Source organism: Mugil cephalus, chromosome 13 (genome assembly GCF_022458985.1).
Source record: "Mugil cephalus isolate CIBA_MC_2020 chromosome 13, CIBA_Mcephalus_1.1, whole genome shotgun sequence".
Classification (NCBI taxonomy): Eukaryota; Metazoa; Chordata; class Actinopteri; order Mugiliformes; family Mugilidae; genus Mugil; species Mugil cephalus.
In genome coordinates this window covers 16659561-16684312 of record NC_061782.1, presented here as the reverse complement: position 1 = coordinate 16684312, position 24752 = coordinate 16659561, and the positions used below count along the sequence as shown (strand labels likewise).

Below are 24752 nucleotides of genomic sequence, written 5' to 3'. Positions count from 1 at the left end.
TGTGGTTACCAGTATAGTGAGGCCAAAGACACTTGAAAAGCACGCCACTTTGGTTCTGTCTGCATTTCAATGGGTCCACTTTGTCTTTCCAAGGTCGGCAGTGTTTTAGTTAATAAAGCGGGAGTGACAACTGTCTATTAGCGTGCGCTCAACAGAAGTGGGGAAATGTTTCACAAACAAACTGCAGTTTGCACAGATTCCTCTAGTGATGGATTCCTTAATGGCTGCTCACTCCCAGGCAGATCATGCTCTTGTTTGCTCCCTGTGAGTTTGATTATGCACTTGTGTGTGAACAGTACTACACCAGCGAGCCTTGCAGGGAGTGTGTGTGTGTGTGTGTGTGTGTGCGCGTGCGCGCCCCATCTGTACCCTCTGCTGCGCAGTTACGGTTGTGGGATCGCTGCCAACATCTTTACTCCCAGATGGGTCGTCTGTGTGTGAAATGTGTTCACAACATCTCGCCGGACAGAGCTCGCTTGTGTGCGTAATGTGAAGCAATAGGCCAAATATCAACTTTTTTTTTGTTATTTATTTTTTTTCAATTTAACCTCTAAATTCATATCGCGAGTTTGGCACGGAAGTGAAGCGGACTACTTTTTTTTTATTAACAATATGAAAGATTCAGTGCGAGGCGGCATCTTGTCTGCACAACAACACGAGCCCGGATTGTAAAATCACTGCTCGGCGGCTCCAGCGTATAGACAGTAAAATAAGACCAATGTTTCACACAGTCTGTGAGAACAATTATACTGCATTTCTATTACCAGCCTCCTCCTCCTCCTCCTCCTCCTCCTCAACCTCCTTATTTAACAAAGCAGCACTTCAGCACCCAGTGGGATTAGAGTCAGTGATGAAGCCATTATAGCCGAACTGGGAGAGTGGAACAAGCCAGTGGGCTGAAATATTATTAAAACAGTACAGAGGAGGAGACACAGGAGGAGGAAAGAGAATGATTCTTCCGCACTGAAGTGAGTGTAAGTAATTTGAGAAAAATAAAGTTCTTACTATGTCAGTATCACAGTGTGTGTCTGCTTCTGCGTAGGAGTTCCTGCTGTAAGTACTGTTGGAGCGGCACTTGATCCAAACACGTTTTCTAAATTAAAATGTCTCCTACTGTCACATCCAAAGACGTCAGATACGGCGCTAATGTAAAAGTCTACATTCTGACCATATCTGACGGCTTTGAATTAATTACTTTCTGGAAATACATATAGCTCTATTTGCTTTTATCACATTTTAAATTTCTGTGTATTCTTGCACACGTTTTGTTTCATCATCGTTTCTTTAATTTGTCTGTCAGAAAGCATTGTGCTTTTCAAATAACAAATGACTTGTGAGCGATTTCGTCGGACAAATGGTCATGGCCGTGCGAATAGTGCCCCCTTGTGGTATTCGCAACCTCGCAGGTGGACGTTTTTGAGTTTACGAGTGTTCAGCTGATGTTTTGAGAAATAAAGTAGGTGGATGATAAATTGTGTTATTGCAATGGAATGAAGGAACAAATGTCCAGACACTTGGAAATGAATTAACACTGAGATTAGAATATTTCCATCACAGATCTTAGGTCAATAATATAACAGGTATAAAAAAGATTTCTCTTGGTTCTTGACTGACAAGTGACTACCGTAGTATCTACTGTAAAAAAGGAACTAATTAAAGTTAATTACATACATGGAACAAAGAACCATCTAAAGAAAAAAGTTCATGTCACAACGAGTTTAAAGGTGAGTGTCGGGGTTTTGCGCAGATGACGGTTTAATTAATTTAAAAATATGAAACTAATGCATTGAATTAGAGCTGCTGCATTCAAAGATCAACTGAAATCTGTAACTCTGTACCTTTTCATGTATCTCCTGTGTGGACTGGGCGTCGCAGAAAGCCACGGTGGCCAGATCTTTGAGGATGGGCATCTCCACAGTGCAGTCGCGCCCGTCCAGCAGCGCCACCAGGGGGCGCGGGTGCATAGGCCCATTCATAATTTGGGGCCGAATACCTGCAGGGAGACGGAGAGAAGAGGGAGTTAATTATTTATGTCTGGCACACACACTCAAGTGAGCTTGCCGAAGTAAAATGTGGGGAATGCATCCTGCAGCAGAAAGCGTTAGCCCAGGCTGTGTGAGTGTGTGTGTCTGTGTGTGTGAGTGTGTTTTGGTTGTGGGATAGGCTAAATCAGCAGCGCACACACACGCACACACTTGAGCGAGATTGATACTCTTAAGCTCGACTGTGGCGCTCTCGACTTCGACCACTGTCATCATCTCCCTTACCTGGCAACGCTGGTCGATATCACCCACACACCAACTCTGGTGAGACGACCACCACCCACCACCCCCCCCACTCTCTCTGTTATCCACACTGTTACCAGGCAACAGGTCCTTTCACCCCATGAGGTCATCACCTCCATTATCCTATCACCGTACAGAAGCCGGCAGGCCTTCAGAGTGTGTGTCTTTGTACGCTCTGTATGCTGAATGTCCTTTAGGCAGTTATTCAGACAAAAATAAATACATAACAACACTGAATTTAAACTTAGTCTCTACTCTTGCTCTCTTGCAGTGAGCGTGTGGCCTTTCTGTCTCAGTCCTTGCCTGGTCACAGAGTTGTGCTTTCCTTATCTATCAGGGACAAAAGTGGCAATAAACTGCTAAGAATCACAAGTGTGATGCGCGGCGCGTGTCTCTCATGACACGGCCAATCAGCTGATTTTGCTAAAGTGTGTCGTTAAACTTGATTTCACCTAAAATCAATACGACGGCAAAAGAAGACAGCGCGCTACTACTGAGCAGAGAAATCTGACAGCCTGGACCCAAATTCAGATAAAGAGGGAGAAGGAGGGAAAAGGGAAAAAAACGAAGGGGGTGGGTGGGGGTCCACACACCACCACTCTCTGGCTGCCTGTTGTCATGGTGATTAGAGGATTTGGGCAGGATTATGAAATATTTTATTTAGTGGCATCTGCGCTGCTGGAGAGGACATCCAAGCCCGCTCGCTCCACGTCTGCCTCTCCAACTCCTCCGGTTTTCGGGAGGCAAGGACAGTGCGTGTGACCTTCACCACTTACGAACCGCTAACATATGTACTGTAAACACATCAGATGTCTTTTATGTGTTATAAAGCAGGAACGTGTATCAGTGTTCTGCTGCTCCAGTTCAATAACAGTAAACTTGTTTCTGTTCTGGACAATTAATTGGAGAGATTATTATTGATCACTGAAGTTTTAAATATTTCCCCATTTGTAACAGACAAGAGATTGATTTATTTGTGTTCATGTGTACTTGTTTGTCCAGTGGGCGGGGCTTATCCGGATAGGGGTGACATCATAATCTCTATACACCAATCAGAATGTCAAGTGTTAATTTGGTTGTTGGCTAGAGCCTAGGAAGTTTGTCCGTTCATTTTGATTTATAATGTTGCCAGTTCATTAGGAACACGGGTTAAAACAAAAAAGAGCGTTTTCCTAATGTTTTGTCAAGTGAATGTGTAACAGAATATAATTTCTGCAATCGTTTTCGTAAAATATCTAGCATAAATTCCCTTGATTCTCATTTACCAGGTTCTCGAGTTTGGTGCCGTTATACAAACACACACACACACACACGAGAAATGAGAAACAGTGTGTTGTTCCAGACCCGTCAGAGAGAAACAGAAACAGGATTAATCCAAAAGGAGTTCAGTAGGTTGTCGTTACTACCACAGCTCTGACAAACTGACACACAACATTCATTTAATAGCCACTTCTTTCCATGTCTATATCTACCGCGCTGAGACAACTGAGGCGTGTAGCACAAAATCTATACAAGCAGAGGAAGACGTGTAGGAGAAGAGTTGGCCTTGTGAGTGGTGAGAAACAGGAGCAGGTTTTTGTTTCATCGTAACTTTAAAACTTAACATCTATTTCACTCATCAAAAGTGAAATTGAAACCTCTGGACTCTGGAAAGAGATAACAGTTTATAACATTTTTAACAGAAAGCCCAGTAACAAACTGGAGGCTGAGGGCTGCAGAGCTGAACCATGAGAAATATTTGCCCTCTGCTGCTTTGATTTTACTCGTTCTTCTCAAATCTGTTTCTTGTGAGTTCCCAACTTTAGGAAAATAAAAGCTCTTTGATTTCGGAAAAGCCTCTTTCAAGGGGCTTACACCAGCAGATTGATTATAATCTGTTAATAGCGGCTTGAAACTCACTTTTATAGACTTGTTTAGATAGAATGATGGTCTGTTAGCTATTACTGAACTTGTTTAGCTGTTGATTTTATGTTATTGCTTCTAGGTTTTATGCCCTGCCCCGATTACTCCTCACTTCTCTCTGTTGATTTTATGAGCTTTATAACAGATATTATACGAGCCCCTTTACAACTCACACAATACTTTGGAGATAAAGGGAATATTTTTTATTTATATTCTGTCATATAACAGCCATTAACCGTGTCATTATTGCGCAGTGAAATGGGGGTGTAATTAAAGCGATGTGTGATTGTGCCTCCAAATCTGTTGTGACTCATCAGAGAATGGACATGGGTCTTCTGAGGGGGTCCAGTGGCATCTGGCAATAAGATGTTGTTAGTGGGGCCTTTGGGTCCGATGGGTTAGGGGGAGGGGCCTCTGTGGATCATCCCACAGACACTTGATCAGTTTGGGATCTAGTGAATTTGGAGGCCAGGTCAACACTGCATTTTATTGACACAGCTGCAAATAAATGTATTTAGGACACGGCTGTCTTGAATACTCTATTCTGATTGGTCCGTCACCAATATTCAGCGGGGTTTATTTCTTAATATACCACCGCTGCTCCTGACAACCAACAGCATCCAACGTACATACGCAGAACACACCTCATAACATACTAGCAATGGACAGGCCAGTTTTACACAAATAAAATATCTTTCAATAATCATTTTGTGTCACATTATTATCAGTCGCAGGCTGTTTTTCTTCCTCTGTTATACATTTACACTTATATTTTTACCTTGTTCACTGTCTGGAATTATTACCATTTTGTTGTACGCACTGTACGATGTACAACTGTGCATGTGACATATACAATCTCATCTTTTCTGCCTTGTGCTGCTCTTCATGTTTTCCTAAACCATTTTAGACATTGTGTGTGTCTGTGTCAGGCTACATCCTGCTGCCATTGCTATGGAGTCGGGGTGCCTGGTCTGGTCTGGCCTGGTCTGGCCTGGTCTGGTCTAGGTGCTACATGTCTAAAGTAACATCCACCTGAATACCAGGTCGAGAAGTTTCCCAGCAGAACACTGGATTACTACAAGGTGGTCGATGTTGTTTACTTCCCCTGTCAGTGGTCATAATGTTGTGGTTGATCGGTGTATAACACAGACGTCCGTGTGGATTAAGCTGCTTTCGCCCTGACCTCAGCTCTTAAAGTCTCCCACCGCCAGACTGCAGGTTTCTGACCTTGCGACCTCTGCGCTACCAGGTGGTGGAGGGGATTTTAATTAAGGCATTGGCGAACTGGTGGGTAAAGCTTAGCCGCAGCAACAATGGCAACACGGGCCTGAGCTACAAACTGATCTCCACACACGTTTTCAAAGATCAGACATAGCGGGACTGGTTAGGATGCATACCACACGAGAAAAAAGTGCTCTCAGCAGCAGAGTGCTTGGTTCGATGCCCAGCAGTCTGGACCTTTGCGCTCATTCTCCTGCCCACACATTTCCAGTCTATTTACACAGTTGCTATCTAATAAAGGCGAAACATCCCCTTAAAGTCAGCTAAATGAGTCACATTTGAGGCGGAGCAGCTCTTTTTCAGCTCCTAAAGTAAAATACTAGCACTTTTCACTCACATCCCATTTCTTTTTTCGTGCAGACATTTCCAGATCTCAGCGGATGCGAATGCACATCTACAGATTCTCGCGCACGTTCACAGACAGATAACAACCACATTTCCTAATAAAAGCAGAAATGGCCTCAACCTCTCTGTTCCTTAGCTGAAACCATTATTCTCACTGGACCGGACTCATTTTGTGTGTGTGTGATGTGCGCTCGATGCGTGTCAGCGAGTCGGGTCTGGAGGGAAGACTACCGCTCGCCAAACACACCTGTGGCTCCACAGCTCTCCCTCATCACGCTCCTGCAGAGTTCATTATTGAACCTCGAAAATACTTCCACCATCAAACAATCGCGCGCGAGGAAACGCGCCGCTTCCCCGCACACACCCAACGCTCGCGCACCGAAGCGCGGAGATGAAAGGAAATAATTGGGCTGCTTTTACAGTATACACACATAAATAAGAAGCAGCTGGCGTAGAAAGCAGAGTCACTTGATGGAGGCAGGTCAAAACGCCGCTGATTAATTACTGCCTGGTGGTTAATAGCCTTTCTTTGGCCTAATAAGGCAGAACGTGGCACCGCATTTAACACGTGGTGAATCAGCAGATAATTAATGCTTAACAAAGCTGTTAATGAGGGTTTAAATGACCCGGATACCTGACCAGTCATTTCACAGAGTGAAAGCAGTGAATCTTCCTTTGGATTTATGCTACATGTGCAATCTAATATTTTGCATACGGTAACAAGCAGATGACTCAGATTGTCTTCGTAAAGAGACAAATACAGTCTGCTGGGAAGGTCTTAGACTAATGGCCTTTCGTCATACATCCCTGCAGGGACTGTGAGGTTAATGAGTTTCAGGGATTTAGTCTTTAGTCTCAGACTTGCAGAAATTCACACTACGGTATCTTTATCCTGTCAGAGCAGGTCAAGCAGAATGAAAGAACGAAAATAATAATAAAAATAAATCAATACACTACATAAATGCATCAACAGTGTCAGGAGGGAAATGTCAATTAGAAATATGACTAAGAGTGCTCATTTTAGGGACTTCCCGCTCCGTATCGATAAAGGCAATACAGGCATGTTTAAAATGATCAGATCGTACTGAAGCGCCTTCAGCTGAGCCCCGTCTTTAGCTGTTATTTGATTTAGGTCTGCCATAAACCAAATCACTTCCCTGTCAAACGGTCTATCTCATAATTTTTTAACGGTGGCCGGTGAAAAAACTGCGAAGAAGAAGATGATGAGCCAAAATCAGGTCACTAAACACGTCTGCTGTGTGGAAGAACTTTACTCTGCATAATTTACACATTTCTGACTGACGTCATTCATTGCGACACGGTGGTAGTAGGAGATCATTATTAAATAATACTACCAACTTCATTCACCAGCAAAAAGATGACAAAGAAAATAAATAAATTCGCAGAAACAACAACTCCAGAGACAGTTATGGAGTTTGGCGTCCATTTGTGTGACAGAGAAGACGAAGTTTTCACAGTTTGTTAAAGCTTCTGGAGCCAAGGTACGAGCTACCGTCTTCTTCCTACATTGATTGACTCTGTATGTATGGCATTAGATTTTTGCTGAGTCTATTTCAAACACTTTGACCTCAACCAAACACAAAGTTCTTCCTTCCATCACTTTTATTTTTTAGGCTTCTCTCGGAGTCTTTTCGTGCATACTTTCAGAACTCCTGACGTGGCGCTCACATCCTAAACTCTCCCACAGGACTCTATACGTACTTCATTCCTCCTTTTCTTTATTCTGGTCGTTATGTACTTAATCACTCCTTCCAATCATTCAGCCTGTCACATGTCAACATCTGGTTTGTTTTAGGACCAGCTGCAGTGAGAGAGGAGGATCAAGATATCTTTTGTGTTGGAGAACCATCACGAGAAGATACTCGGTCAGAAAGCAACACAGCACGATCATGAAATTTTAGTGATGATAATTGTTAATGTTAAAGTACACGCAGGAAGAGGCGAGCGCCAGTGTGGCGACAAAACATTGGCAACAGAAAGGCTCGGGGTTGAACTAATCTCAATTTTGAAGGGATGCAATTAAGACGATCCATTGACATATCACGTAAACACAGGGTTCCCCAAATATTCACCACAAGGAAAAAGACTTTGGTTCCTACCATAATATCCTCTGCGCCTACAACTGTGCTTAGAGCTGCACACACTAGCGAAATTGTTCTACTTGTAAACATTTGAAGTGGAAAATACACACGAGGGTCACCTCGGTAACCAGAAGCTGGACCGTCCGTCAGCGGTCAACTGTCGGCAACGAAGCGTCATGGGAAACGATTCATCTTTCCTAGCTTAAAACTGTTGCACTAATGAGCTGCAGACATACAGCACAACATGTAAACCATACATAGTCACATTTATTTTAATCAGAAACACAATATTAACATTAAGCAGTAAAACTTTTCGTGTATTGTAAGTTTTGTTGTAAACAGGTTAAAACACCTCTTTTATATGTTAAACCATTAAGGTCACAACGTTGTAAAGCTGCTCTATGCACATGTTGATTACCATGGGGCCATTATTGGTCCTTGTGGAATATAACAGAGGTCTGTAATAACAGTCATCTGTATTAATGTAAGCAGTAAAATATCTTGTTCATTTTGGGAGATTGCCTTTTGGAGAATGAAGCAGGTTTTTTCCTAATAAATACAAGATGATGAATATGTCGAGATCTTTAATTTGTTTTTCTGTAATTATGGGGATACGAGGAGGAAATATTTCTTTCTTTCTATTCAAGAAAACAAACACCGTACGACTTGCTTTGCATTCAGATGGAAAGGATATCTAACTGGCAACGGAGAGTTTTCCTGTAGGCTAGTGGTCCCGCTACTAAAAAATGAAAAAAAGGAATTGGATCTAGTTATTTTTCCTTAACCCTGCCCACTTTCTTTCTTTTCGTCCATTTATCTGTTTGTTTATTTCTTCCTCCCTCCCTGGTTGGGACGGGGTTTCCAGGAGTCGCTTGCCGGGGAAAGATGCCCTTGCCAGGAGTCCTACCCGGCAGTCAGACCCAGAACCTGGACTCTAGGAAACACAAAAGTAATGCCAGACCTCTCCCTCTCCAAACACACAGAGTCCCACCCAATTCCAGACTCTTTCATAAGAAGCACAAAAATTCGCTCTTGCCTAAACTTCTGTGAACAGCAGAAAGAACAGAGACGGTTTACAATAGGCTGTAAGATATTTTGGCTGGTCGTCCCTTGGATAAAAATGCAAATTGTTTGTGCCAATTTCCTGTTATTGTACTCGGAGTATTTATCATAGCATAACGGCCAGCATTGTGTGTAAGCCAACAAGTAATAAAGAAACAAAGCCAACAGCTTGACTAACTAAATCTAAACTGTGTTGAGTGTGACAGCGGATAGTCCTCTCCAGTGGAGGTCATGTGTTGTTACATCCCTCGAGGGACGCCCGAACGGACTAAAGTTGATATCATCCTTTGCCAACACTAATCATAAACTGGATGCTTCGTCAGGAAGTATGAAAACTTTTGGCAGAGCTGGCATGAGCGTACACCCCACCACAAATGGATTACAGATGTTCCAAACTAAAAAGCCTTTTTTGATTCTGACAACAGAAATAGAAGTCGTCTTTTCGAACATTAGAAAAAAAGAAAAAAAAAAAGAGCGCAACTCCTAGAAATATGTCTCTCCTTAGCGAATACGATCTGGTGTCTAATTCGCTCGTTTGGAAGGCCTGATCTTGGAGCGGCAGCTCGGAAAGCCAGGCGCGGTGAGTCAGAGTTTTCGGAGGGAGAAGGATCAGTTCCCAAATCGAGGGCAAACAATCAATGAAAATAAATCCTCGTTCAAACCTGTATCTCTCCCCTTGGGTTTGGAAACAAGTCTCTCAATCGGTGTTTAATAACATCACCAATATCTTTATCATTTGAGGTCTATTTTAAGACGGATTGTGCGCTCTGGTTTCGTGGTTTCGTGAATCTCCAACATGCCTCGGTTGGTTTCCAAATTTGGAAGTTAATTCCCTCCCCTTAGAATTACTTGTGGCTTGTTGTTTGAGATTGTCACACACTTTGAAATGTAAATGACTCACTGTGGGGCTGCAGAGTTGGATTAACTTACCTGCACTATTGTGATTTCCCTCAATAATTTCACTGTGCACTCAGCCGTCTCGAATCTCTGGTAATAGCCTACCGAGACGGGTTAGTGTCCTCACTTTAGAGGCCCCCTTTTATGTCCTGACGTCACTCTGAGCCGACTCTAAATTACAGGTGACTTTGTCGCCCACCAGCTCATTATTTCCTCCTCCGGCCCTTTCTGGCTCGATTTCCCATCTCCTTCCCTAACGGTTGTGTGAAAGGTGATGAAATGCTTCTATGTTACTCAAACTGGTGTGATACATGCCAGCGACGCTCCCACACTGGGCCCTGTATCAGAGGAACAATAAAATTGGGAAAACAAAAGGAAGTGAGGAAGATTTTCCATGGCACGATGATGTCAGGGACGCAGCGGCGGTCGCTGAGTTCACAGCGAGCTTTCAGAGAAAACTACTCTGCAGTTGATGCAGGACCAAAACGGGCTCAACGGGCTTAGGACCAACAGCTGGTTCTGGTTACCTAGCAACTCCCAAGCTGGGGGCCTCAGTGATGGGATAGTCCAATAGTGAGAGGAGGGAGGGGGGGTACTGAGGTGATAACCCAATGGGATTTCTTTGTGGCAACAGTGAAAAAGAAAAAAAAAAAAAGCTTGATTTCATGATATCAAATCTTTCCCCAGGAGGGAACCCAACCTGGCAACCCAAACATGTAGCGTGAGATTTGAAGAGCAGCAGCTGAGCTGAAATACATCAATCAATGTTTCTCTGCGGCATTTTCCAGGGAGACATCACGAATACAAACGGCGCGCACACAAACACAGTTTGGCTGCACTCCGTTTCACACACACCCACAGACGATAACCGTTCCTGATCAGTGACTATCAAAGATGCCACAGATCCTGTTAAATGAAATGTTCGGGGGCATTCGCTGCTACTTCTTGTCTTTTTTTTTTTTTTTCCCCGCTGTTCGTATACTTGTACATCAGATATAAAACAAGAAATGTTACGCCGCGTGCATACATGTTAACAAGAATGCGGCGCCCGTATTCTTGGGAGTGTCCTCTTTCTCGAGTGTGTTTACGATCCCTTGGCATCTGTAGAAAAAAAAGAGGGGAGGTGTAATCTTTTCTTTGGCAGACCGGCCTCCTCTAGGCCCCCACCGGACCCTATCAGCACCCGGCTACACCGCCACCACCCCGGCCTGTCTCTTGTTCCACTATGTGGACACACAAAGACATTGTTTGTCCTCTGCTCTGCCCGCAACCCCCCTCCCCTCCAAAGTTATCACCACCCAAATACTCAGCCAGAGGGGTGAGGGAGGGAGGGAGGGAGGAGAGCACAGGGCGAAATTACACGAAAAAAGTGTAAGAGAGATTAGGGCAAGAAAGGAGGAACATATGCTGACATAAAGATATCACAGGTGGTGTCAGCGGTAAATCCCGACAACAAAGAGCAGCGAGAGGGAAGACGGGCATCCATCCACTTTAAACGTTGTCTTTTGTGCTTCGCTGGCGAGGCCTCCAAACAACCCGGGGTCCCAACACAAAAGCAGCTGTCAGAGCTGATGAACAGCGGACAGCGCACTCCGGCTTCACTTCACACGCTCACACACAAACGAGCGTGGCCAGGTACACCGAGCCGGGAGACAAGGGAGGCGTGTTCCGTCCGCGCAGGAGCACAAAATCTAGAAGTGGGAAGTTCGGAAGTTAAAAAGAAGCGCGGCGGTTTGCGCGAATCCTTAGCAGGGGGTTTTCTTTGTCTTTGTGAGACTAAAGGTTGTGCTCAGTTCAATGTCAAGATAAAACATGGTTACTTTCAATTAAACAGTCACTATGTCTTCAGTTAGGAGGAGAATGGGATTAAAGTGTTATAACCATCAACTAGAGTCCTGCTACATTAAAACTAGCATTACGCTATCTATTAGATTTTTCATGAAATATTGTTTGATGTATCCATATTATTTAAAAATCAAGGTGAGCGTGGAATAACCACCACCCCTCACACGACGTCACTTTGGACGAGCGTTCCTCTGTGACCTTTGACCCTACAGATGACAGCCCGTCCGGTCTCACCCTCCTCTCGCCTCTGCGCGGAGCTCTGCGGCTACAAACCAAGGAAACACTGACACGCTCACATGGGTGCTTGCCCTCACGCGCACACACACTGTTTTCATGACACACTTCATTGCAAAAACATAAGAGGCTCATTAGCCTTAAAGCCAAATCCGACTCCCTCCCCCCCCCCAACCTCTTAACGTCTCTCACACACACACACACATACCACAGCTTTTTATCATTATCATTCAATAGTACATGCACACACACACAGATATGCACAAGTGAAACATGCTCCTTGCCTGGGAAATGCTGTCTCCACATTCTTCAAATCAGGTGCTGCACATGGCAGAAGAAATGTAGTGGTGAGGGACAAAAAAAAAAAAAAAAAAAAAAATACGGAGTGGGCGTTGGTGTATTTTCACACAGTATGCCCTGGGGTTATCCTCCCCGCTTTACCTCCCCCCGCACCTCCCTCTTCCTTTCGCTGTCTTCTCTCGCTTGTTTCCAAATCTGTCCTCCTTCGTCACCTCACCCCCAGAAGTTCCATTTCCCCCTTCTCAGACGGCTGGTACTCTGGGAGGAAGAAAAAAAATGGATGGTGGCACGGGAGGGCAACGGGTGAGGGGGAGGACAGAAGAGCGAGAACTGCGATCGTCACTCCCCCCACCCGTGCAGTTAAAACGGCGCCTACAACTCCTTTAATCTCCAGAGAGGGGGGGGGAGTTCAAAAAAAATAAAAAAAAATAAAAAAAATGGAATCTCTATTCGCCTTCAGCCAGCAATCAACACAATCAACACTTCTCGGCGCTCTCCTCTTTTCCGCCTCTTCAGCCAGATCACTTGTATCTTTTCGCCTCAGCCTCCTCTTCCCTCGCTCCGTCTCCCTCTTCTCTCCCGTCACAGCAGGTTTGGGCTATTCATTCAGACGTCAGGCTCACTCCGTCAGCCTTTTGTTGCAAGTCACAGAAAGACGGAGGGAGAGAGAGAGAGAGAGAGAGAGGGAGAGGGAGAGGGAGAGGAAGGGGTGGGGGGAGAAAAATAGAAAAAAAAAAAGAAAAAAAAAGACGGAGAAAACAATCCGGCACCACGGCCACGCAGGAGAAAAGCAAAAGGGGAGGTGAGCACGAGAGATGAAAGAGAGGGGAGACAAAAATCCTTGAAGAGCACCAGTCAGAGCGAGCGGCGCGGCGCTCCTGGCACACGTACGACTCCCTCTTCCATTCTCTCCGACCTTCCCATTCGCTCAACATATTTTCCTTCGCTCTTTTTCTTCCTTCCCTCCCTCCCTCCCTCCCTCCCTCCCTCGCTGCCTTTCTGTTTTATTATTTGCGATCTGGCCTTCACAGTCCTTTAAGAGTGCCAGCCCTTTCCCCCCAGTTCTCAGTCTCACTCCTTCACAAACTCTCCTTCACAATCTTACTCTGCGTTTTTTTTTCTTCTCCCTTCTCCTTCTCCTTCTTCTACTCACTGGCTGTTTAAAAATGGGCAAGAGTGAGTCGATTGGTTTTGCCTCTCAACGAGCCTTTAAGTGTCATTTCAAGGCTTCGACACAGCAGTGCTGGTGCGCGTTAGCACCAATGCTTGTCAAGCTTGAACAAAGATGTGAGACATGTGTACAAGGACAACGTTGAGGTGAACACTAGTATGTCAAAATTAATTCCTACATATAAAAATATCTGCAAGTTTGCACACACCTGCTCAGGTCTGCTTCTCTCGCAACATAATGGTGATGTGGGACGGTAATACTTAGGAAAGACTTAAAACATACTAACTGGTACCAGAGATGAGACCCGGTGTCCTGATATGGGGACACGTTTGTCTGCCATGTACCGAGAACGAAGGATCAATTCACTTGTTTGTTTATGCTTATTAACTTTTATAGTTTGATGTGACATGCAAATGTAACAAATTCACAAGTACACGTTTGAGGACATTGGGATTTCCAATTCTGCTTTTGCATTAAAATAAACAGTTTTGTTTTTTGGTAAACATTGGTGACTTAAATTGTAATACACAGTGAAATAATCTGTGTCCACATTTTTTTTTTCCAAAAACTACTTCCAGTTCAAAGATGACGATTATTGTTTTTGTACTTTTTAGGTCCTACAAATCCCAAATACCTAAAGATCTTAATCTTATCTTAAAGAAATGAAGATGCATTCTGAACAAATGCTTGGGTCTCATGAGGTTAAACCCAAGAGAAAAAGATTAGCATGTTTACTACTGAGAAGGCAGCCACACTGAGCCGCTGTTCCTTAAAAGGATTTTTATAATGAAGGTTAAGACTCCTGCTTACAGGTCGCCAGTCGCAGACACAACACTGCTACAGTAAAAGGAACATTCGATTTTCTTCTTCAGAGCAGAAACCAACAAGTCAACACAACAAAAACTAAATTCAGGAATGAAGCTTTGCAAATGAGTTGAAGTTTTGATTGTTAATGAAACGTTAATTAATCAAGAATGTAATCAGTATATCAATTCATCAATGAACAATATCATATCACTGGCACATACATGCTTTGTATTTCCTGCAGATATGTTTTATGAATTATATATATAACAAAACCGGCAATAACATTTTTTGCCCCCGGAAAATCAGATTACAGCTGCTTAAAAAGTCTGTTTAAAAGAAAAAATGCAATTAGGAAACATTTTAAGATGTTCCCACTTCCGTTGCGAGACATGAAAACAACCTTCTACTGTCAAACCTTGACCATTCTGCACATGGTCGCGCATCCAAGATAAACACTAATAAACAAGACGCTTTGCTAAGTTGAGGGAGACTTTAGTTCAGGGGTCTTCAACCTTTTTCAGGCCAAGGACCCCCATTCTAGTAGAGACCCCTACCTACTATATGTGTTCTATATTAGACTCAGCCTAGTGCTATTTATAAATATAAATTATTATTATCATCATTTTGCATTCAGTACTAAGCTATCCCTTATCCCTTTACTAATATATATTAGATTCATGTTAATGTGTATTTAGAGAAATTCAAATTTAGATTTGCAGTCTATATTGTGTATTTGCGCTCTTTTATGACTCAATAAACCACCATTTACACTTTATTATTTAGATTTAGTCAGCGTTAACTAATACTGATATGAGCAGATTAATTAGTTAGTTATTGGTTTTAACAGTAATTGTACAGTCTGATCTAGTAATCACTCACAATGATTTACTCAACAGAATTCTAGTAACAACATTTGCAATTTTTCTCTGTTTCACGCCTTTGTTATAGACTCTATCTCTGAGTTACGACTGTTTATGTGTTGCATCACTTGCACACACAGCTACAAGACAAAGACGATACTCTCCACGTATTGCAGCGCGCTGCTGTACTGTACATGCTGTAGTTTTATGCGTGTGTTTTGAAGCTTAGTGGAGTTTGAAGGGCTTCATTGAGGAGGTTTGGTTACGACATGTAACCAGAGCCGCCAAACCAGGCCCGGAGTAAAAAAGCCTCATTCATGAAAAGGGAGCGGCGGAGTGAGAAAGGCCTACTGTATAATTTGACCTCTAAAATCCACCGTCCCATCTGCCTCCAGTGATGTGCGTGTCCTGCCGCTGCCAAATGACTGGAGCGCAAATGACGATCTGGGGAGAAGAAGAGGGGCAGCGGGGAAAAAACAGCTGCAGGTGGACAACAGATGTTGATGTTTGTGTTTTTATCCTCTTTTCCATATCCATAAATTCTTGCCGTCCCATTCGCACTCCGCTTCCACGCTCTCCTCCTCCACCTTTTTATTTCTCTGCGACTTGAGCCAACTGGCCTGAGTCGGGAGACGTAAAGGGGCCGCGAGCGAGCGAGAGTGTGACGACGGGGGACGAATGGGGGGGAAGGCGCCGCTTATTAAACCCCTCATGGAAGGTTTGGCTTACACATATACAGTGTGAACAGGTGTCCAAGAAAAAAAAAAAAACACATACACACACATATCAAGCGTCTGCATTGACTTCTACTTCCTGAATAATGAGCCTTTTGGTGAAATATTTAAAACCCATAAGATGAAAAACGATGCCGTTTATACGCACATAGACACACAAACACATATCCTCTTCCCTGTGTGGAACTATAAACACCTTGAAACACAAACCCATTTGCAGCTCCCCCTTGCGATCCTGAACACGACTCACATGCCCACTGAGATATGCAGAACATTTTCCTTGGGTGCAAATGAGATTCATCTGCACCTATAAACATATCTCCGCTCTTGGTAAAACAGAGCCCATCGTCCTCTTCGCCGTGGCTTAACACCCATTAAGATTTCATTTTCTCAAAATTAATAATTCAGGGTGACTCCCCGGCCTGGAGAGGAGAGGAGAGGAGAGGAGAGGAGAGGAGAGGGAAAGAGAAGCAGGTCTTTTGGTGAAGACTGAGTCAGTAGTTTTCACCTTCTCGTTTCAATGCTTTCATTTTTCTTCTTTCTTTGAGCAGCACACGGTTCAGCAGCTAAGCTCCTCTGCCTGCCTGTCCGTCCTTCCTTTGCCTCTGCTCCCAAAACAAGCAGTTAATCACTTCATGTCTCCCTGAAATGATGCAGCAAAAAAAAAAAAAAAAAAAGCCGGAAAAGGTCAGACTTTGCCTTTCAAGGTCCAATTTGTAAGCTTCCATGTTACTACATCCTCGACCAAACACACACCGAGGGCGTTAAATTACCTTAAAAGGTTTGGAAGGATTTTAGCAAAACTACAAGGAAAGGAGAAAGGAGTTACAGCACAACGACAACAACACTGGATATGAAACAAGACAATTTTAAGGCAGCAATTCTGATAATGTAGTGATTATAATTTATATAAAAACATTTACTCTACACCTCCTCAAATGTGAGATGTTTTCCTTTTTTTTTAATCTGTTAATATGGCAATTTCCAGACATGAAAGAGCTAGCAACGAAGGCGAACTGTGACATCACCTTGCATCACCTGTGTCAAGCCGCACTTAAAAACACGCCAAAGCACTGACTACACCCACAAATACCTCTGGACGTCTCATTACACTTTTGATTCAAGATGAATCTGCTGAAAAGCTGCAGACCGGAAAAATGGCTCGGTGTGTCACGGCTCTTAGGCTAAACGAGAAAAGTAAAAGTAAAAATACCGCGCTGTGCTCTATAGCCCTGAGGTTTTGAAGTTCAGCAGGGTGGTAGTGAATCCTGACTGATCCAAAAATGAGCCAAGAGATGGAGCACGAGCGGAGCTAAGGAGAGACACCAAAGCAGAAAGCTAACGACATATAAATGCACCCACATGCCACTTAACGCACCCATGCTCCTTACTGAGCCTACGCTTAAGCCTTGATATAATTATATCTTATGATTATAAGATCTATTTCAAATTATCTGCACATTTTTTAAATACAAATGCAACCGTTTGTACTGTTGTTATGAACCGGGACATTAGCTATAGAGATTATTAAAAAACATTTGATATGCTACGGCCAGTTTGAAGCCAGCCTCAAGTGGCCACCTAAGGAATTGCAGCTTTTTACACTTGTGCCATTTGCATCATTTTTCCAGCCTTGAAGGGCGCTGCTTATGACATATACTTATAACATATTGCTTGCATCAATTTTCAAGTGTAATTTGCAAGTATGCGGAAATCTTACATGGATCTGTGTGGTTGAGAAGGCGCACAGGACCTCCCCTCACTTGCTCCAAGATGGCACCACAGAGTTTTATGTTATGTCCTATTTGCACTCCTCCACCAATTTCTGAGACTGTATATCGCTGCCTATAAAGTAGTCTCTCTATCTAATCTAAAGCAGCCTTCCCTGAATCTATCTAGCTCAAACGTCTCTTCTGTTCAGCCGTCTTTGCTCGGCTTCAGTCGCCTCCCATCTTCACTTTACTCCTTTCCCTCATTTTCCTGCAGACAGGCTCTGTAACCCACAACCACAGTCATGAATGAATGTGCTGAGCTGAGTATGACGTTTGTTTCGACGCATATTTCTCCCATTACCTCTGCTTCTTTTCCACTAAAAAAAAAAAAGAGACAGAGGCAAAGACAAAGCGACTCAGTGATCAATGTTGATATGCTCGAGCTCGTACAGCTGATATGTTTGAACACTGTTGCTCATCTTTCGTGCAAACAACGCTGAATTAATTGTACTTTCACTCGCACGAAGCAAGGACAAATCTGGATTTCCCAAACTGAAACTGCTGAGGCACCACTTACATAACGCCGACCGCTGGTTGTTTGGGACAGCGTCCCAAGTTAATCCAACGGCTATTTTGCTCAAGGTTGCCTCTGAAAAAAGGGGACAGAGTGACCGGCAACATAACACAAACAACTTTGACTGTCAGCCCAGATTAAGGCCAACGTTTGACCCGCAAAAGTCAAGATGCAAGATTTGACGGTTAGCTTCATCTCCGCAGAGAGTCCAGGGTTGACTGACAGCTGTCTACGCCCCACGGCGCGGCCAGCGGTCGTCGTCTATCTTTTTGCAGGACTGTGTCTCTTCCTCTCCCCTCTTTAATCCCACGCTGAGTGCAACAACTGCATGCAGCTCTGACCTGGACCCGGTTAATACATAATCTGCCATCTCCAGAACTAATATGGCGCGACCCCTCCCCCTAACATCACGCTAGGTCTACGCAAGGCCAGTGTGTCACGCACGGCGGAACTGACCCGAGGTCGCTGGCCAGAGTCCACGCAATGAGAGCCAATACACTCCGCAGCGGTGGTAAGTAAAGAAGGTGAAGCCCCAAAGAGTCGTATCTGATGATTATGCCAGTGTGGGGGAAGGGGTCGTCCTAGTTAGTCATGCGAAAGGCAGGGTCCTGCTCAAGGGTATTCCACGAAGCATCCTGCACTGAAGTAGGAGGGAGCATGCCATCTGTATTTACACATGGGCTATTAATTCAAAGGGAAATACTTGCTGGTTGTGGATTCAACATAAGCCTAATGAATTATCTAATCAGGAGGTATTATGAGCTCAAAAGTGATTATATTTAACAGAATGCAAAATGCATTATAAACAGTAAAATTTATTTATCTGACAACGCATCATCCTTTTGAACTCAGAAGCTGAATTATATATCGCAAAACCTAAATAAATAAGACATTAATATGTACCCCACATAAAAGAAGTCAACGAATATGATGAATTAACAGTTTCTTTCTACGTATATTAGCCCAGCCAGCCATTTTCTGAAAGGGAAAAAAAAAAACAAAAAAAAACTAAGCAATAAATTTGCAGTGTTTTCTGACAATGAGCCGACCCCTTAGCCAGCAGCAAATCTGCCCACCAAAACCAACGTTGCCTAGCAACATACAATTTAGGAATATGCTTTCAGAGCAGCTTTGCGGACGTGTCCATTAACAGATGAAATTACCAAAGCAACAAATGTCAGCCACATGCAAATAGGGTCTACTCTGCTGACTGTGTGTGTGTACTAACAATGTGATGCGTGTGTACACGGCAGACTTGAGGAAATCTGCTAGCAAAAGCGTGTGTCCGTGAAATCCTAGGAACAGCAGCATGTTTTGACAGCTGAGCAGTCTGCATAAAAGTGCAGGGAACTGCCTCAGTTAAATAGTTTGTAGCCAATCTGCTTTTGGACATTTCAAGTCGGCTTCAACCTGCTGGCTGTGTACAGTAGTTCATCTCACAGGAAACCAGGGGGTTGAGCAGAATGAGAGTATCTATGGATTAGTGCAGCAGTGGAAATGGAGGATCTGGAGGATTAAACCTCCCTCTCTCTTCTCATTACGACCTGCACAGAGAAAATGACACAATCACACGTCGGCCATCAGCACTGTAATTTGATTTTATCTGACCACTGATGCCGCTAGTCAGCCTCTAGTGAGCTGATGTTGATGCCCGTATTGCCCAAAATGGCTGAAATCGACTTTTATCAGGCAATGGGATTGAAAAGAACACAATTTAGGTAGCAGAGCGTACTGTGCTGAATTTAAGCTTTAATCTGATATGTGTGTCCAAATAAATCTGCGTGACTCTACAATAAGGATACGCCGACTGATTTCATTTCATTATAATCTGGAATTGACACATTAATTTAGGACGTGGATTAAACTGATCTGAAAAATCAAAAGAAAAGTTTCCCGACTAAAGGCCGTGAGCAGGTCTGTTCAAGAGGAATAAGGGAAAGCTAATTGCTATTCCATGCAGGTCGGTGATACACCTTGACAACAACAGCACTGAAGGAATGTTGGGTGGCCCGAGAGGCTATAAAGCTTTTTGAGGCAACTCTTATCCACCCTTATTATGATAATGAAAGAAGGCATTTGTGTTTACTACAACATGGGCTTGGGGGCTGTGGGGAGATGGTGTGAGTCAGAGCAGAAAAGAAAGCTAATGTAGCGATAGCTATTCATGAACTCTATATAGTTGCAGCCAAATAAATGTTTTGACAAAATGGCCTACTATTTTGCTTTTGCTCCACACTGACTCCTGCACTTAGCAAGGGCATTAAAGACAGCATATGGGAGTCAAATGTAAGTATATCTGAACAAGTAGACGGTGGCAGTCACAGATGCATGCCTGGATACCGCCTGTTCCCAAACAGTTAACACTAGTCCACACGGCATCCATCTTTTCTAGTCAGAGAAATCTTAACGTCAAGTGTTCACACATGAATGCAGAGGCTGACAGACTGTAACATAAAGACAGTGCACAGTTGGTAAAATTTTAAACGTATTGGATAGGGTGCTGACAGCTGTTCCTCCCAAATCCTCAACGTTGCGCCTTGTCAGTGCTATTTTTTGCTGTGCGCAATGGCACAATATCTCATTTTTGACAAAAGATCTGCATAAGACTACTGGAATAATAAAGAAATTCACATACAATACAGAATTCTGACAAATCTGGCTCTCACAGAGATAGGAAGACAGGAAAGCGGGATGCACATATCATTTTGAGATCATAACAAATGAAGAAAGCAAAAGTAGGACAGGGGATGGATTGCCAGGAGGTTTAAAGCTGTCCTTTTATGGTATTAATTCATAATGTGAACAACAGTTTAGAGAGCAAGAGATAGGCAGCAACATTTAGATTGTGCTCCATTGGCCTAGATAAGAAAAAAGAAAAACATTTATCTTCTGTTGATGTAATGAGACCCAACTCAGGGCAGAAAACAAATGATGGTACTGACCAGAAAGATCAAGCGACTCAAAAAGTCTTCTATTAACATTTTCATTGTGTTTGGATTTTCTTAAGGTCAATAAACGTGCTCTGCATACCAGCAGCCACGCTCAGTTAAACAGATTTCACATACCCACTGAGCAGAATGGTGGTAGAAAGAAATACACAAAACACGTACTCAACAGAGGTGGTGTTCACATACACATGATTCATCACAACAAAGGATGGAAATTTCAAGGAAATGACTGCAACTTCGGATTCAAGTTGCTGCTGTTTTCAGTGAACTGTTTAGCTTGAAAATGTCAACTAAATTGTGAAAACATGTATAATCATAGAGGTACCGAAAGCAATTAGAGGAATGGGGATGGTGTCTTAAATTAGTCATACAAGGCATGAAGAGTTCTAGTACAGATGAACTTACTCAGCTATTAAAAACAAGCGAGACAGTCAAGAGAAAGCAAAACCACATCTATCGAGAGATCAGAGAGAAACAGTAGATGATCATGGAAAGAACAAAAAAAGGGATTTACTTATATCTGGAGAAGCCATTGTTGACACGATGACCGGTGGACCAGTGCGTCGACTTAGCTTCTGGTTAGCAACCAGGGCGCCTTGGCCTTGAACGGGAGCTCCGACGGGGACGAGGGCATTGTCTGACACAGGTCCCCCACCCTTACGCATCAGCTGAGGACTAGGGTGAGGGCTATGCATAGGCGACAATGGCAGTAAGTTCCTGTCCCTCTTCATCAGCTCCATGGGCACTGTGTAATTGGTAGAGTATGCTTTTGGTACTTGTTGTGGTGGCTGCTGCAAAGCTGGCATGGATATGGGCATCTGCTGTGGCATACCTGAAATGGAGTGAATAGATCCTGGTATGGTCGGCATTGAGCCAGTCATCTGTTGCGGCATTATCTGCATACCCTGCATGGGCATTGTAGCCCCAGCAGAGTATGCTGACATGGGTCTTGACTGAACAGGCACGATGGCTCCAGCGTATGGCCCAGGGGAGCGAGGTGGTTGGCCTGGGTAGCCTCCAGAGGCTTCCAGGAGCTGCTGGGAGGGGGCACTGTTAGGTCTCCTGCCCATTACTTCTCCCATCCTTGGGGAGATGGTCTGCATGGCCCCTGGTGTCTGTGGGTGCATTAGTTGGGGATCCATAGCTAAAGCCTGAGGGGTTTGCGGTGGATGGTGGTGGTGCTGCTGCTGCTGGTGGTAGATGTCTGAGCGATGGCTAAAGCTATTAGACCGGCCTCGCATGGGCGTCTGAGGTTGGGAGTGGGTTGGCATAGCCTCGGCGGGACGCTTGCAGTTGTGAACCACGCGGGACAGTACACGAGCCTGGCCAAGGTTGGGCGCGACTGTGCGGACATCGTTGTCCTCCATGACAGCGAGCATGCTAGTGGTGTCAAATCCCTGCTGGATGAGAGAGGAGATGGTGCTCTCTGAGAGGCCCTCATTTCGCAGCAGAGAAAGGAACTCAGGATGAACCGTCTTCTTGGGGTCCACAGGCAAAGGTGTCTGCGGGACGGTTTGGGGAAGGGATGGAAGAGGAGCAGGAAGAGGAGCAGCAAGTGGAGTAGTTGGGGCAAGAGGAACTGGAGGTGGTGCAGCCTGTACAGGTGCAGGTGGAGCTTGGGCAACTGCTGCAGCCTGCACAGGAGCAGGTGGAGCAGGGAGTGAAGCTCCCATAGGAAGGTTAGGATCAGAAACTGGCATGGTAGGTGGAGGTGGCAGCGGCTGTTGCATCTGCAGATGCTGCTGCTGCAGCTGTTCCTGCTGAAGTTGCTGTTGCTGTAACTGCTGTTGCTGAATCTGTTGCTGTTGTAACTGCTGCTGCTGTATTTGCTGTTGTTGAAGTTGCTGTTGCTGCAACTGCTGCTGTTGGATTTGCTGCTGTTGTAATTGTTGCTGTTGTAACTGCTGTTGCTGTTGTAACTGTTGCTGCTGTTGCAGTTGCTGCTGTTGCAGCTGCTGTTGTTGCTGGATGGTGTAGGGTGAGGCTGTGTCTTGCCTCATAATCAAGCCTTGACTGGAAGGATCCACTACTAGACAGGTAGCAGCTTGTTGCTGTGGATCCAACGGGCGGCCATTAACGTCAGTATAGACAGACTGTCCAGTCAGAGGTGGAGGTTCACTGGCGTACCGAGGAGATGGCTGCTCCATACCAAAATGAGCAGGAGATGGATCTCTGGATGGTCTCCGCTGCTGGCCATCTTGCATCATCTTTGCAACTGTTACACCAGGTTCCCTATAAGCTCGATTCAACTCATGAGCGGTTGGAGGAGGGGGAGGAGGCGGCAGAGGAGAGGAGGGGGCTTGGGGTCCCGTCCTCCCTGCCTGACCTTGTTCCCACGCAGCACGAGCCGCAGGTGTCAGCCCAAAATGAGAGCCTGACCTACTGAGGGGATGAGGGTGAGGCGGCGGAGGCTGGTGTTCTGTCCGGTAAAATCCCTCAGGCGGCCGTGGAGTCATGGCCGGGTCATGGGAATAGTAATCCTGATGTGGAATGGATCCTCTGTGGGCCATGGGTGGTCGTTCGTAGTGGTTCAGATCAGGCACAGAGCCCTTCCGCAGCCCCCTCGGGTCGTGTCGCTCTCCGTAAACCTGTCCGTACGCAGAGTCTTGGTAGGAATACGGGTCACGTTTCAGATCCAGATCAGGGGGACGCACTCCTGGTGGAGCCTCGTACCACCCTCCAGCCTCCCCGTACGACAGAGAGCTCCGCCGGCCTGCTACTCTTGCCTGCTGGTCGTACCCGCTGTCAGCCCTCTCCCACTGACCCTCATTCCCTCCTAAAGTGTCCCAACTGTGGGAGCGTCCAAGACTCAACTGTTTGTTAGGGACCAGCATTGGCAACAAAGGAAAAATTCAAGAAAAGTGTAGAGAGTGGAAAAACACAAGAATAAAAAGAAAAATTGTTCTTCTGTGTGTTTCAAAGTTCTCCTTCAAGACTCCGTGAACATTAGCATCAAAGAATAAACAGACGGCGGAGGAGAGCGAGCTGAAAAGAAGATGAAGCAAGGTCTATCGTTTCACCTGATATCAGGTTGTATTGTATGTCCGTGCTATCAGGTGACTCCCCCTTTGGCTGGCAGTCCTTGAATAATTAATCTCTGGTCACGCTGGCTTGTTGTGTGCGAGGAAAAAGGAGACCACACACAAACACATCCACATCACACCATACCACACAAAGGCTGCAGACGTAACACAGTTATTCCATGGAAGACGCAGGAACAGGGTGCATGCTTGAGACGGCCACCAAACATTCATTAAAAAAAATAAAAAGCAAAGAAGGGGATAGGTTGGGTTATAGGTTGGGATGGGCAGGGGCTTGTACTAATCCAATAGGGTTTATCTCTCTCCCTTCTCTGGGACATTTTACTCGCTCTGCCGATTGCAACGAAGGATTACATCCAAATAAAGCCTGTTTAATTCCACTTCCTACTGTGACGTCATGTGAACCAGATACAAGCATATCTGGTGACGGTGATGATCGTGATGGCGATGGCGATGATTTTGATTCCACCCACAAACCCCCTGTCCCCAGTCCGCCAGAGGCACCTACCTGGAGTTGTTGTTGATGTGCCGTCGTCAACAGGTTTCAGATCTTAGTTTACCAGATTCACAGCGCAGGGAGGGCAGGAATAGCAACGCGTACAGCGTCATTGAGAACAAATGAAATACAGTTCTCTCAGCTAAGTCCCATGTG

General features: G+C 44.7%; 1 protein-coding gene across 2 annotated transcripts in view; it reads right to left on the bottom strand.

The window, feature by feature from the left end:
* Positions 1-24548, bottom strand: part of ctbp2a (C-terminal binding protein 2a) — a 35471-nt gene extending 10923 nt beyond the window's left edge. Inside the window, exons 1-2 of one of the 2 annotated variants that reach the window (XM_047602373.1) lie at positions 21574-24548; positions 1839-1993 (exon numbers count right to left, since the gene is read on the bottom strand). In XM_047602373.1, coding sequence (XP_047458329.1) covers positions 1839-1993; positions 21574-23893 — 2475 coding nt within the window. In that variant the 5' untranslated portion in view covers positions 23894-24548. The remainder of the gene's footprint in view (positions 1-1838; positions 1994-21573) is intronic. The other variant, XM_047602372.1, reaches the window with a different exon arrangement.
* Positions 24549-24752: the final 204 nt, after the last annotated feature.